This window comes from Equus quagga, chromosome 12, assembly GCF_021613505.1.
Source record: "Equus quagga isolate Etosha38 chromosome 12, UCLA_HA_Equagga_1.0, whole genome shotgun sequence".
Lineage (NCBI taxonomy): Eukaryota > Metazoa > Chordata > Mammalia > Perissodactyla > Equidae > Equus > Equus quagga.
In genome coordinates this window covers 36,604,235-36,619,775 of record NC_060278.1, presented here as the reverse complement: position 1 = coordinate 36,619,775, position 15,541 = coordinate 36,604,235, and the positions used below count along the sequence as shown (strand labels likewise).

The 15,541-nt window shown below is 38.1% G+C and overlaps 1 protein-coding gene across 1 annotated transcript in view; it reads left to right on the top strand.

Annotated features, from left to right (window-relative positions):
• FMN2 (formin 2) overlaps positions 1–15,541 on the top strand; it is a 343,222-nt gene that overhangs the window by 106,957 nt on the left and 220,724 nt on the right. Inside the window, exons 5-6 of the mRNA XM_046679366.1 lie at positions 1–414; positions 2,045–2,189. The exon at positions 1–414 is cut by the window's left edge and continues 1,043 nt beyond it. Of these exons, the coding sequence (XP_046535322.1) occupies positions 1–414; positions 2,045–2,189 (559 nt within the window). The remainder of the gene's footprint in view (positions 415–2,044; positions 2,190–15,541) is intronic.

Genomic DNA, 15,541 nt, shown 5'->3' with positions numbered 1-15,541 from the left:
GGGAATACCTCCTCCCCCACCTCTTCCTGGAGTGGGAATACCTCCTCCCCCCCCTCTTCCTGGAGTGGGAATACCTCCTCCCCCTCCTTTGCCTGGAGTTGGGATCCCCCCACCTCCTCCTCTGCCAGGTATGGGGATTCCTCCTGCTCCAGCTCCCCCTCCCCATCCTGGAACAGGCATCCCCCCACCCCCACCACCTCCCCTGCTTCCGGGATCAGGCCCTCCACCTGCCCCACAAGCTGGGGGTAGCACTTTACCAACGCCACAAGTGTGCGGATTTCTTCCTCCCCCGTTGCCAACGGGCCTGTTTGGCTTAGGGATGCACCAGGACAAAGGGAGTAGGAAGCGGCCCATAGAGCCTTGTCGGCCCATGAAGCCTCTGTACTGGACGAGGATTCAGCTGCAGAGCAGAAGGTAACATGACAGGAGCACGTCTGTGCACAGTTGTCAATGCGAGGGAAGCATTTCCTTTAAAACTGTTGGGAAAATTACAGTTTAATGTACTTTTAAGTACTGCTCTAACTGTAGATTTTTACATCAATATTTAGTGAAGCAATCTGTTATTTAAAATTTTAGACTTTTCTCCAGAAGTATCAAAGAGAGAAGTGACATATGTGTCAATGTAGAAGATGTGCAGATGTCTGTCTAGTTATTGATTGATCTTTGACAGATAGAGGGACAGAGTTTTCTTAGCATGCATGCTGTATTGCCTTGTTGCAGAACCTCCCCCTGACAAATAGCTTAGAAATTAACTCAAACCCTTAGATGCGCTGAGTCCCCAGGAGGTTTCCCTCGCCCTTTGGAAGGTGCCTTCTTGTTTTACTCATCCATTTTGTTGACAGTAGTTTTTCTCTTCAGAAAGTACTACACAAAAAGCATGCGTCCACACCCCACGTGTGAAATAATTTACTTTTGAGAATTTCATGGCACTTCTGTAGAGGATTGGCGACACAGTGTGAAGTCATAAAACCATACTGGGAATGATATTTATAAAAGGACACTTCCCACCAGGTATGCTGGTGGTGCATCACTTATTCATGCAGAGTCCATAGCCTGTGTCCCCTGACCCTGGGGACAGTGCTGTGATAATGTGACTGTGGAATGTGCCGGTGGCAGGAAAAACAGACACTTTAAGCTTCACTTGCCTTCCTTGTTCTAACTTTTCCTGATTCCTTGAATTTTTTTGTGTGTGATGTGGTGTGCACTGAGAAAAAGAGGATATTTACCAGGCTTGTTCTCCTTTCTTTTATTAATTTTCTCTTCACTGAATCACATTGAGGAGAAGAGTCTATTTTGAATGCTTCCCTCTTTGCAGCTTGCTCTCTGTATAGTTGCCATGTCACTTATATGTGCATCATTTCAAACTGTGGCCTACACTCCTTTTATCTAGATAAATAATATGAAGTTCTTTGGTTTTGTTCATGTTTGCATTTTTTAAAAATGGATCTTCCCTTTTTAGGTGGTATTATATGAATCTACAGTCACTGAGAAGTCAGATAACAATGGATGATGGGAAGTGGTAGAGAGATGGCAGAGGCCTGGATCATGAAATGATTTCTTTCTTAACCCGTAAATAATCCACAATGAGTCAAGCTGGGATTGTGAGATATCAGACATTTCTTGTCTGTATAGCCTGTACTGAGAGAGGTTTTTCTTCTATGTTTTCTTTTTATGTTTTTATACAGTGACTTGGTAACTGAGAATTCCTGGAAATTATTATTTCTAGGCAAAGGTTTCATTATATATTGATGACATTTTAACTTTCTCATCAAACTGATAAAACAAATGGTGGTGTTAAGGAAAAAGAATATTCTTTCCTCCTTTTCCTACAGTTGAATTTCTCCCTCCTTTTTCCATCCCGTCCCCATTTGCCTCCTCCCTCCCTCTCGCCCATGCTTCCTTCTTTCCTGACCTCCTGACTTCCTTCCATCCTTCTTCCCTCTTCTGCCCTCTTTGCTTCCCTTCTTCCTTTCTTTTTATACCCACCATGGTATCTTGTAGTTCAGTGCAATGGCTCTTTCATTGGTCTTTTGCTTAACTTTAGAGACTCCAGTCCTTCACTTATTTGGGAAAAAATTGAAGAGCCATCCATAGATTGTCACGAATTTGAGGAATTATTTTCTAAAACTGCTGTGAAGGAGAGGAAGAAACCTATCTCTGACACCATCACAAAGACCAAGGCCAAACAAGTGAGTATTCGTGTGTTTTTTGAAATTGACAGTGTTTTGGGCATAAGTGTGAACTTGCATTGGTAAAAAACTTTGGGATCATTTTCTGGGCTGTGTAAGCTCCACAGTCCTTTAGCAGATAGCAGAGGTTAGAATCTTAGAACATGTGGTTAAGTAAGACTATCCCAAATAGAACAACAAATAATCATCTCCACCAAGGGATCATGTCCTGACTATTTGTAGCCTCATTTGTTTCCAAAATTTCAGCAATTGCCTGTTTCCAGAATTAGTTGTCTAGAAATAAACTGTCACTTAATTGAAATCCATCTGAGATGCGCTACTATGGATGGAAAGAGAGGTAAAAGTGGTCAAAGGAAAACAAAAAGTCCAGTCCTCAGTAACTGATAACATGTTTGGTATTTTGTTGCATCATAACTGAAGCGGGTCTCTGTAGAACCCAGCTAAATCATCACGCTGTGCTTGACACATGGAAGAAAATCTTGAATCCAGTTCCAACATCTCCATTCTGTGTTCGATCCTTTGATCTATCCTGTGACACTTGATTCATAATAAGAAAGAATAGTACATTTGGAGAAAAACGTTTACAAGCAACATTTTTCAACTGATCCACCCGGTGGACTTGATCGTGAAATGATATTGTTGTACATTTATCAAGGGTGTCATTCAGGAAAGTTTAGTAAAACTCCACAATAATGAACCCCAGATAGAAACTATTACTGTTGGCACCCATCCTTCGTCCTGAAATGCGGAGCTGCTGCATTTCTTAACTTTTACAGGGTTGGGGAAAGAGTGCGTGGAGGCAAGAAGCTCAGTCTCTTGGGGTCAGGGAAAGGGAGAGAAATGAGGCCCCAAATCCCCAGTGATCTCCTGGCCCAATGTCCTTAGATGAGTGGTGACTAATGGGGTGATTCCTGGGATTTTTGCCTCTGACCTAGAAGTTGTAGCTGGACATACGACCCAGAGTTGTTCCCATTGATATTTATTTCAGAGCAGACAACTCCTACGAGATGGATTCTGCCATATCCAGCCAGGAAGGCATGGATTTGAATGGGACAGCTAGACCCCTGAACCTCTAACTGAGTGGGTGGGCAGACTCACCCCAGGCATTTCTATTAATCTAATAATGATGCAATCCCAAACATTATGCGGTTGAATTTTTTAGAACCATTTATTCATTATAGCTGGTTGCTGGTGACCTTAGGTCAAGGACTATGGTAAATTGGACAATACCTGGCACAGTGTGTAGGCACTGAATAAATATTTGTTTAACTACTAAACCAGCTGACTGAGGGAGGAAGACTTTATAAATATCAGTGACTATGCCTAGTGATGATGAAAAGCCAGAAAATCATTCTTCTTGTAGTAATTAATATGGCCAAGCTGGCAGTGTTAAGGGGAATAAAAGTAAATGGAAACTACATTTTCTCTGGCAGAGGTAAATATTTTTAAGATCTTTCCACCGTATATTTGCATGTAGCACACTTAGGCTGAGTCATCGTATCTCTTCTCATGGACTGTATCAGAGACGGAAAAGCTGTCTGGGCGAGAAATATGGGCAGAGAGTACAGACATCGGGGAGAGTGAGGCAGCCAGGCTTGTCCTTTGACGAATGGGCACATGTGACGCAGGATGTCTCTTATCCAGGGGTGAAATACTCAGAAAAGCAAACCATGCCCTCCCCGCTTCCCGTCACCACTTTTTTTGTTGAGTGAACACTGTTAAGGAAGATGCCGCCTGTGACGCCTGAGACTATGGGATTTCATGATTGATTTGACATTGTATTCAGTTTTTAGCTTACTCAAATAAGATTTATGTCTGTCATCACAACTTCAAATTCAACTAGTTGGCATGAGATGGCCTCTGTGTATCTGAACAGCACATCTGTGTTGAGCATCATCTCAACATGATCACCTCACTCTGTCCCTAAGATGTTTCATAAACTGTGGGTAAGAGACCACCAGTGTCGTAATTTGCACTTATTGATGCTGATGCTACTGTTAACCTTCAGCTTCAACCAGGGTTTATGGAACAGCCTCCACCATGGCTCTTTATAAGCTTGTTCAGCATCTCCTTGGCCTGGGTTTTGGTATTGAGCTCTGCATTTCAGGTCTGTTTTTGGAGGGATATACTATTTTTTTCTGTACTTTGGAGAGAGAAAAATCTGTGAAGTGATATATTGCTGAAGAAACCTAGTTTTATTTAACTTTGTTGTATTTGGAAGAAAAATCTATCCATTCCATCTACTTGAGACATTTAAAATTTTGTTTAAGGAAAATGTGTTTTCAGGATGCATGCAAATCGTTCCCCTTCTTATGGGAAATGTACACTGATTGACTGTGCAGACATTTTGGTACCTCATGATTCATTTCCAGTGAAATTAATAGCCTTTAATGCTGTGGCATATGTTTATGGAGGTATTTCAAGTAATTCTTCTTATATACAATGGAAGCTAGAAGTTCTGTTTTTCTTTAAATATTTAAAAATAGCCAAATAATTTTTCTGTGATCTGTCTTCTTCTTGAAAGTAAGACTGTGGTCAAATGCACTGGTATTTAATGAGGTGCCTGTGCTGTTTTTACTCTTTCGGAAGAGACATTTTCAGTGTGATAATAGAAGATTCCTTAGCTGGGCATGTGGCCGTTTGGCATGAGGAGAAAGAGGGTTATTTTCTGGATGCCTAGATTAGTAGTAAGGATGAATATCTTATATTTCTAAATCCTTTTTCCTCCAAGAAACCTAAGACAAAGCATTTCATACTTTTTTCATGGCAGATACATTTAAGTTCTTCGATGACTTCTTAGTTTATCTTTCTTTATTTCGGATATTAAAACATAAGGAGTGAGGCTGGCCCGGTGGCACAGTGGTTAAGTTCCCACATTCTGCTTCGATGGTCTGGGCTTCGTGGGTTTGGATCCTGGGTGTGGACCTATATACCACTTGTCAAGTCATGCTGTGGCAGGCATCCCACATATAAAGTAGAGGAAGATGGACATGGATGTTAGCTCAGGGCCAGTCTTCCTCAGGAAAAAGAGGAGGATCGGTGGCAGATGTTAGCTCAGGGCTAATCTTCCTCAAAAAAACCCAAACTCCCCTCTCCCCGGCCCCCCTCTAAACATAAGGAGATTAGCTGAGAAGGTGTATGGGAGTTTATCAGACTGTGAATTGACGTAGTTCTCCTTAATCAAATGAGTGTGACACTTATTCATCAGAATTAAATATCAACCCTAACACAACAACAGCCCCATCTCTTAAGGAATCAAGAGGAAAATAGAAAAACCAGTCTCATAGGAGGTCCATGTTTAACCATTGACACGTGTACACAGTGGCCCATTTTTAAGGAATGCTCTAGAGCTAGTAAATATTTAGCCCAGTCTCCTATCTTGAGGGTAATTCAGTGATTATTAACGTTGATAATGACCCTAAGTCACCTAAGGATCTTTCGTGTTCAGATAAAGATTAAGTTTAACCCAAGCTTACAAGCAGGAAAGTGAGAGAATTTTGGAATGATTTTGATAGTAAGAGTTGCCTCAAAAAGAAGTTTCTGGTTAATCCTGTGTCAAATGAGATTATAAGCAAATATATTTTGGTAAACCCAGTAGTAGTAGTCGCAGCAGCAGCAATAGTAATAATAATAGTGGTGATTATAACGACCACAACAGTAATAACCATGGAAACCACAAGGCAGAGTGTGCTTTGTTTACCACGTGCCAATCATTGTTATTAGCACTCTACTTAAATTAACTTGTTTAATCCTTATAATCCTATGAGGTAGACATCATCATCCCTAGTGTATAGTACAGAAAACTGAGGTGTAGACGGATTAAATAAGGTTACCATTCAAGGGCACGGCTCCATTCAAACTCCAGCTGTCTGGCTGTGCTCTTAATCACTAAGCCATAGGTGTGGATGTGAAATCTTTTATGTGAGTGTAAGTATAGTATTTTATTTATATGGAGACCAGAATAAATAGTTAGTAAAAGGAATTGAGTTTGTATTGATTTTCATGTATGCTCAATATTTAAATATGCTTTTGAAATTGTATTTGGAGTTACTTTTAAAGCCTTTTCCATATTCGAGCAGATTTTGACAAGTACGTAAGCCATGATGCCACCAACCATGACATTGGCCCAGTTAAATAAGAGTTTATCTGAGTGATGTGAGCTGGAGATGAATAAGCTTCTGTAAGCAGTGAAAATGAGGGCCATTTGCCTGGGTGGCATAGAAACAGTGATGGGAGGCATTCGGCCACTGTAGGTAAACCTCCCCAGAGGTCAAGTGATGACACTTTTGATTCACCCCGTGACACAAAAATGAACCCTCTCTGAAAACATGGCTAATTTTACGTACTAAGTAATGTCTAATCGTGCTTAAAAGGTCTGTAAAGGGTCGTGCTACCCATGATGTAAATATGCACACAGAAGTCAACAAGAGCGAATAAGGAGAACCTGTGTTGCTTTTTAAATACATAACTGACATTTGTATAACTGTTTAATGCAACACAAATCTCTTCCTGGGTTTCTTCTGTTCTATTTATCAGATTAAAATCCTCTGTCCAGGGGCCGGCCTGGTGGCGCAGTGGTTAAGTGCACACGTTCTGCTTCAGTGGCCTGGGCTTCGCCGGTTCAGATCCCGGGTACAGACATGGCACCGCTTGGCAAGCCATGCTGTGGCAGGCGTCCCACATATAGAGTAGAGGAAGAGGGGCATGGATGTTAGCTCAGGGCCAGTCTTCCTCAGCAAAAAAGAGGAGGATTGTGGCAGATGTTAGCTCAGGGCTAATCTTCCTCAGAAATAAAATTAAAAATCAAACAAACAAACAAAAATGCTCTGTCCAAAGAATGGAACAGAAAAATGATTCATGATAGTTAAATATTTGTTGGGCTTCAGCCTCTGGAAATATGATGAGAAAAATAGATAGTTAAATCTACTACTTATCAGAAGGGGAGGTAATACAGGATTTCTTAGAATTCCCATTGTGCACAGACATAAGTGTTGAGGAATTAGACGTTTGGTGGTGTTTTTAATCTTTGTGCTTGCTGACCTAACCTCTAAAAAGGCTTTTGTGTGTTGTAAAAATTTGTAACAACAGTGGGAAAAAAAGCATTCAATAATTGAACGTTCCTATATGGGAGTGTATTGTGTAACACCTCTAAGTATTCTTACATGAAGTAGTAATTGTCATTAAAAGGATTCTTCCTACTGTGTTGGGGCATTGGGAAAACATTTGTGTTATATGTCAGATATTGTCTGCTGCTGTAATATTGATTGGTATGAAAAGGAAAAAGGGGTATGTATTTTATCTGATCTCTGCTTTACTTGTATTTATCACAAATTTTTATTTTTGGGTTAAAAATATGTTTTATCATATTTTTAAATTTTAAAATATGTTTTATCATAATTAGTGGATATTTCAGTGTCCACAGGGTTGATGGCCTGAATGATCATCTGAGTAGTAGAAATCTAGCTTCTTGTATTGGGGTTAAGTTTTCCTGTTGTAGCTGGAAAGGGTGTGTTTTGGTTGATTTGGACAACTGTATTTGTCTTTTAGACTGAAGACCTAAAATAATGTCTGAAACACCAAATATCTTATAATAATACAATTTATATTTGTTCTGGGGCTACATAATAAACATTTGGTACTTTCTAACTTTTAGCATAACATCTGTTTTTAATAGAATACATTCCTATTGCAAGCCTTAAAAAAATGTATTTACATAGAAAACCACATCAAAATATAAGGCTATAATTAGACAAACATAGGTTTTGTGGAATCTGGATTTGTTTTAGATGTTGAAAGATTTATTATTTTTTTTGAAGACGCTATTCCTATAACTATTTGTAGAGCATACACAATCAATTCAAAGAATGCAACAATAATAACCTCTATTTTTAAATTTTCTTTCAGCCAAAAAATTGTTTTTATACTTCTAAGTAGATGGCTTACAAAAAAAAAACTAATGGCATAAAAGAGGGAATTATAATTAGGCTTAATGATGCTTGACCTTGATAGTTTATGTATGAGGAAAATTATATATGATTAATTGCATGTTGGAATTGCACAAAATTTAATCATGATGCTGAAGGTTAATTATTTTGGACTTTATATTCTTATTCTATGATGATACTAAGATTCTGCTGGACTAGATATATAAGAAAGGAGTATTGGTTTTTAATGGCTGGGATGTTCTGTTTATCATGAGCCGTAGCCATTGAAGAAAGAGTCGTTTGGAAAATTCATTTAAGATTCATTACTTTATTATGATTGTCTGTGAAAACTAAAACTGATCCTTGCAAAAGTAGGGAAAGACTTTTGGTCATTTACAGCATCTAAATTCTATTTGGAGCAGATGATGGGAGCTTGTTTTCCCAATATTGCTAATATGGAGCAGGGCAGCTACTTCTGAGAGCCCTGGAACACTGAAGAGAAGAGAGGGAGCATCAGTTATTTTCAGTGTTGCATGTCTTTCTTGATCTGTTGGGAGCAGAGTTTATCTGTTTCAGGAGAGAGTATGGCAAAGAAAAGAAGCTGCTATCCCAGGGAGAGCACAGAGGTTCTGTGGAGGGCTAATTTATTACAGAACAACCCACGAGAGACAGTATTAGCTAATTCTGCCAGAGCAAGTGCTGTGGGTGAGTAGGAGTTGACTAGAGCATGTTGGCTGGACTTAGGGTGAGACTGTGTGGGCCTTGAAGGATTTCTTTCATGTAGATATCTAGAGAGGACGAAGGGGTGAATTTTGAAAATAGCACCATGAGGAAAGATTTTCTTGCATCTTGTTTAAAGCCGTAGTAAATCAGTCAGTATTCTAGCAGGCTCCCCTGTGTTTGGGAACCTCCTGTCTGAGAGTTTAAGGAATGTGAATGTAGGCTATTGATCTTCATTTTCTGTAGCTGAATGTGTTTCCTTCTCATCCTCCCACCAAAAGTCTTTAGGTTTGTCTTATTAGACATAAGAGTGAGAACTGAATTTAGATAAATTAGACCTGAGGTTGATTTTGATGTCTTGGTGCTGCATAGTGGAATGTACGTTTCTTTACCATGGACAGCAACAGGATTTTGGGTTATCCCAGAGCAAAGGAGAATTTTATTCCTTATTTGACTTACATAGTTACAATTATGATAGCTCCTACCTTTTGCTGCTGACACTAGTCGGATGGCTCACAGTGTCCCTCAGTGTGACCTAAGCTGAAGAATGGTTCCAATTATTTGAGGACACAAATTTAAGACTTAGAAGAAAAATTAATGTTCTTAGGTCTCTAGTTTTTTTTAATTTAAAACTTTTTTATTTAAACCAAAATATAAATTTATTTTTAAAACAATATTCATAATGAGGATTTCTAACATTTCTGCTTATTTTTTTTTGTTAAATGTTAACATATGAATTTTTAAAATTACTAAATTTGTAGCTTGAAACTCTATCTGAAGTATTACTTCAAAAAGTTGTTTGGAGGTGGGCCTTCTAGAGTGAGAGCAAGCAGCTTGGCAGGCCCTCTTCCCAGCAAAACAACAATTAAACTGGTGAAAATTATAACAAAAATGCTCATTTAAAGTCTCTGGAAATTGTCCTAAGGGTATACAGGAAATGGAGAAACAGTCATTGAAGAAAATCTACTGAAACTCAATAGGAACAGTTAAAGTCTGTGGCGTTTGAGCCACGACCCACTCCATTACCAAGTATTATGGAAGCTCTACCCCAGGCATGAGCAGCCAAGAAGACAGGGTCTCTCCCCATATCTCTGTCTATGGCTCTGGTTTTACCTTAGGAGAGGCAGGATGCTGGCATTTCTGATTTCCCCAGTCTCCTGGTGCGGAAGCTCTGTTCCACCTGAGAAGGGCCCTCCAGGGATCACAGTCCACTGTGGAAGTCAGGAAGGCTGTGCATTGTGCACATTGCACACTGCCCCCACTCAGGAGCAATCAGAGCAAGATACGGGATACCATAAAATGATTCCCCAAACCTCATACAGACTCATTGAAACCAACTGGAAGCTTCACTGATGCAGGAGTCTTAAACACACCTTTGTCCAAACATTGACTGAACAACAAGCTACTTTGACCCAGGGACACTCCTAAGCCACGCTTAAAAATAATTTCAGTCATTCCTGGCAGTTTGGAACTTGTGTGCGTGCACAGGGCTCCATGCTCTTAGAAGCAATTAGAGAAAATCCAAGTTAATAGTTCCTGGCAGAATGTGGGGAAAAAAATCCTGTAAACTCCCTCCAAGGCATGCCCCCACCTCACACAAAATGGTTAAGGGTAAAGCTCTAAGTGGTTAAAGGGACTGAAGCATAATCTTTGACCAATAAATGGCTCATGCCCACCCATGGGTGACTTCTCGGTAACCAAGCTAAAAGATAAGTCCATGAAGGGAGAATGCATGCAGGTACTTCTGATTGGACCTTGCAGCAGAAACAGACTTCACTGAACTAGTCTAGCCAAGTCACTAAACAAATAAACAAGCAAACAGCAAAAGCAATAATTTCTGGGACAGGGAAGGGGAGGTCAGTATCCAGAGTTGCTGTATATATTATCGGAAATGTCCAGTTTTCAATAATAATAAATACGAGACATACAAAGAAACAAAGAAGTGTGACCTGTATACAGGAGAGCAAATAAACAGGCAATAGAAACGTTACTCAGAGGGGCCCAGATGTTGTACTTAACAGACATAGATGTCGAAGCACCCATTCTAAACAAGAAAACTGTTTCTGAGGAATAAAGGAACGTATGACGATGTCTCATCAAATTGAGAATATCCATAAAGAGAGAGAAATTATTGGGGCTGGCCTTGTGGCCAAGTGGTTAAGTTCGCGCGCTCTGCTGCAGGCGGCCCAGTGTTTCGTTGGTTCGAATCCTGGGTGTGGACATGGCACTGCTCATCAAGCCATGATGAGGCAGCATCCCACATGCCACAACTAGAAGGACCCACAACTAAGAATATACAACTATGTACCAGGGGGCTTTGGGAAGAAAAAGGAAAAAATAAAATCTTTAAAAAAAAAAAAGAAAGAGAGAAATTATTAAAAAATTCTGGAGTTGAAAAGTACAATAACCAAAATGAAAAAAAAAGATCACTGGGTTGTTTAACAGTTGATTTGTAGTGGCAGAAAAACAATCATCAAACTTGAATATAAATCAATAGAGATTAAGTATTCTGATGAACAGAGAGAAAAAAGAAAGAGAAAAGTGTCAGAACCTCAGAAAAATCTGGGATACCATTAAGTAACAAAGGTACATGAAATGTATCAGAAGGAGAGGAGGGAGAAAAAGGTGCAAAAAGTATTGGAAATTATAATGGCTGAAAACTTCCCAAATTTGATGAAAAACATTAACATACATGTCTAAGTTCAGTGAACTTCAAGTAGGCAAACACAAAGAGATCCACACCCTGTTAGATATTAGTCAAAATGTGGAAAACCAAAGATAAAAGAAAAAATCTTGAAAGCAGTAAGAGAAAAACAACTCATCGCAGTCAAGGAAACCCTAATAATATTGACAGCAGATTTATCAGAATTAGTGGAGGCCAGAAAGGATGATGTGTTCAAATGCTGAAAGTGAAAGTGATCAACTGAGAATCTTATGTCTAGCAAAACAATTTTTCATAAATGAAGGTGAAAGAAAGACATTCTCAGATAAACAAAAACTGAGAAAATTTATCGCTGACAGACCCGCCTTTCAAGTAATACTAAAGGGTTGAGGCTGGCCCAGTGACATAGTGGTTAGGTTTGCGTGCTCCATTTTGGTGGCCCAGGGTTCATGGATTCGGACCCTGGGTGCAGACCTACACACTGCTCATCAAGCCATGCTGTGGTGGTGTTCCACATACCAAAAATAAAGGAAGATTGGCACATATATTAGCTCAGGGATAATTTTCCTCAAGCAAAAAGAGGGAGATTGGCAACAGATGTTAGCTCAGGGCTGATCTTCATGACAAAAAAAAAGACTAAAGGGAGTTCTTTAGGCCAAAAGTAAATGATGTGAGACAGTAATTTGAAATTACATGCACACAAAAAAAGAGCATTGGTAAACATAATTCTTATCTACACAAAAGATAACAGAACTGCGTATTTCTTCTTTTTTATTCTTTTGACTGGCTTTAAAAACAACTGCATAAAACAATGTGTATATTGGTAAGCCTATGACAAACAGAAATGTAATACATTTGAGAATAATGGCAGAAAGGAGACTGGTAGAAACAAAGCTGTATTAGAGTAAGGAAATGACACCATATAGTAATTCAAATCTACAGGAAGAAATGAAGAGAACAATAAAGGGTAAATAAGGTTAAAATAAAAAACTATATAAATATAGATTTCTCTCCTTTCCTCTGTCAACTTCTTTAAAAGACATGAGATTATATAAATTAATCATTATAACAGTTTCTACTATATATATATATCACAGACACAGTCTGTATAACAGAATAGCACAAAAAGGTGAGAAGTAAATGGAACTATAGAGGAATAAAGTTTCCATATTTCTGGAATTAAGTCAGTGTAAATCCAAACTAGATTCTGATAAATTAAGATTATTGTAAGCCCTAGAGCCACCACTAAGAAAACTTGAATATAAAATAAAATCACTAAAGGAAGTAAATATCCACTTAATCCATTTAATATCCATCCAATACAAAAGAAGGCAATAAATGAGGAAGAGAGAAACAAAAAAGACATGAGATATACTAAAAACAAACAGAAAAATAGCAGATGTAAATTCAATCATATCTATAACATTAAATATGGATAGATTAAAAAATCCATTCAAAAGGTAGATATTGTCAGATTGGATTAAAAAAAATCTATATATTGTATTACAAGAGAGACACTTTAGATTCAAAGATGTAAATAGGTTGAAAGTAAAAAGAACAACCTTAAACAACCATAAAAGAGCTAGAGTAGCTATACCGATATCAGGCTAAATAGACTTTAAAACAATGCTACTAGAGATAAAGAGGGACATTCTATAATAATAAAAGGGTCAGTCTACCAGGAAGATACAACAATTATACACATACATGCACCTAACAGCAGTGTCCTGAAATACATGAAAGAAAAACTGACAAAGGGAGAAATCAATATTTGAACACTTCAGTAGCCCACTTTCAATAATGGATGGAACAGTTGAGCAAAAAGTCAACAAGGAAATAGAAGACTTGAACAATAGTATAAACAAACTAGATTTACTAGACATCTGTGGAACACTCCACCCAACAGCAGCAGGATACACACACTTCGTGAGCACACATGGAACATTCTCTAGGATGGACCCTACACTAGGCCACAAAACAAGCCTTAATACATTTGAGGAAATTTAAGACTTAATAAATTGAACACTATCAAAAAACAAAGTATTTGTTTTTTTGAAAGTTGTCAAAGTTTTCTGATCATAATGGAATTGAATTAGAAATCAATAACAAGAGAATTTGGGAAATTTAGAGATGTGTATATGTTTAACAACATACTCCTAAATAGCAAATGGTTCAAAGAAGAAATCACAAGAAAAACTAGAAAATACTTTGAAATGAATATAAATGAAATCACAACATACTAAAACTTATGGCCTGCAACTAAGTCAGTGCTCAGAAAAATTTATAGCTGTAAATACCTGTATTAAAAGAAAAAAATATCTGAAATCAATAATCTAACTTTCTGCCTGAAGAAACGAAAAAGAAAAAATCAAACTAAACCCAAAGCAAGTAGAAAGAAGGAAATAGTAAACACTTGAGTAGAAATAAATGAAATAGAGAATAGACAAACAATAGAGAAAATCAGTGAAATCAAAAGTTGGTTCTCTGAGAAGGTTAACAACGCTGACAGACTTTTAGCTAGACTGAAGAAAAGAGACCAAGAAAAAGAGAGGAAGATTCAGATTACTAAAATGAAGAACAAAAGAAGAGACATCACTACTGACTTTATGGTAATAAAAAAGGCTGAGTACTATGAACAATTAGGTGACAGCACATTATATGACTTAGATGAAATGGACACATTCTTAGAAAAATTGAGTCAAGAAGAAATAGAAAATCTGAATAGGCCTATAAAAAGTAAAGCGACTTCATTAATCGTAGTGATAATAGTAATAACTACCCACAAAGAAAAGCCCTGTCCCGATGGCTTCACTGGTGAATTGTACCAAACATCCAAAGAGAATGACCACTAATCATTCACAAACTCTTCCAAAAAATAGAATAGGAGGGAACATATCCCATCTCATTCTGTGAGGTCTCCTTGCTATCAAAACCAGACAAACTTCACAAGACGAGGAAGCTACAGACCAATATCCTTTTTGAATATAGAGACATAAATTCTCACCAAATACTGTCAAACCGAACTCAACAACATGTACAAAGGATTATCCACCATGGCCAAATGGGATTTATCCTGGGAAGGCAAGCTTTCATAGATGAAAATCAATTAATGTAATACACAATAAAGTAAAGGAACAAAGTCATATGAATATCTCAATAGATGCAGAAAGAACATTTGAAAAAATCCTACACCCTTTTTTAATAAAAATACCCCACAAACTGGGAATAGAAGTGCGCTTCTTCAGCCTGACAGAGCATCTGTCAAAATGTACAGCTCACGTCAAAGACTGAATGCTTTTCCCCAAGATCAGGAGGAGGACAAAGTTGTCTGTTCTCACCACTCTGTTTAACAATATGCTGGAGGTTCTAGTTGGGGCAATTAGGCAAGAAAAAGAAAGAAATGGCATCTAGATTGGAAAGGAAGAAGTAATACTATCTTTCTTTGCAGATGACATGGTCTCGTGTATAAAAACCTCCTGAAGAACCTACTAGAAAAACTATGAGAACTAGTACAGGAATTCAGTGAGGTTGCATAAGATAGCAATATGCAAAAAAGTGTATTTCTAGCTACTAGCAGTTAACATTGTGAAAATGCAATTAGGGAAACAATTCCCTTTACAACAGCATCAGAAAAAAATACTTGGGTGTAAATTTAACAAAAGAAGTGCAAGACTTACAATGAAAACTAGAAGACGTCGACGGAAGTTAAGGAAGATCTAAATAAATGGAACAATATGCCACGTTCGTAGGTTGGAAGACTTAGTGTTGTTGAGACTCACCAAACTATCCTGCAGATTCAACATGATCTCTAGCAACATCCCAACTACCTAGTTTTTTTTTTTCCTGAAGTGAGAAGCTGATCTAGAAAATTCTTATGAAAATGCAAGGGGCCCAGGATAATCAAAGCAGTCTAGAAAAAGGATAAAGTTGGAGGACTCTCACTTTTTCAAAGTTATTACAAAGATACAGTAATTAAGACAGTGTGGTACTGGCATATAGTCAGTGGAATAGAATTAAGAGTCCAGAAATAAATCCTTACGTTAAGT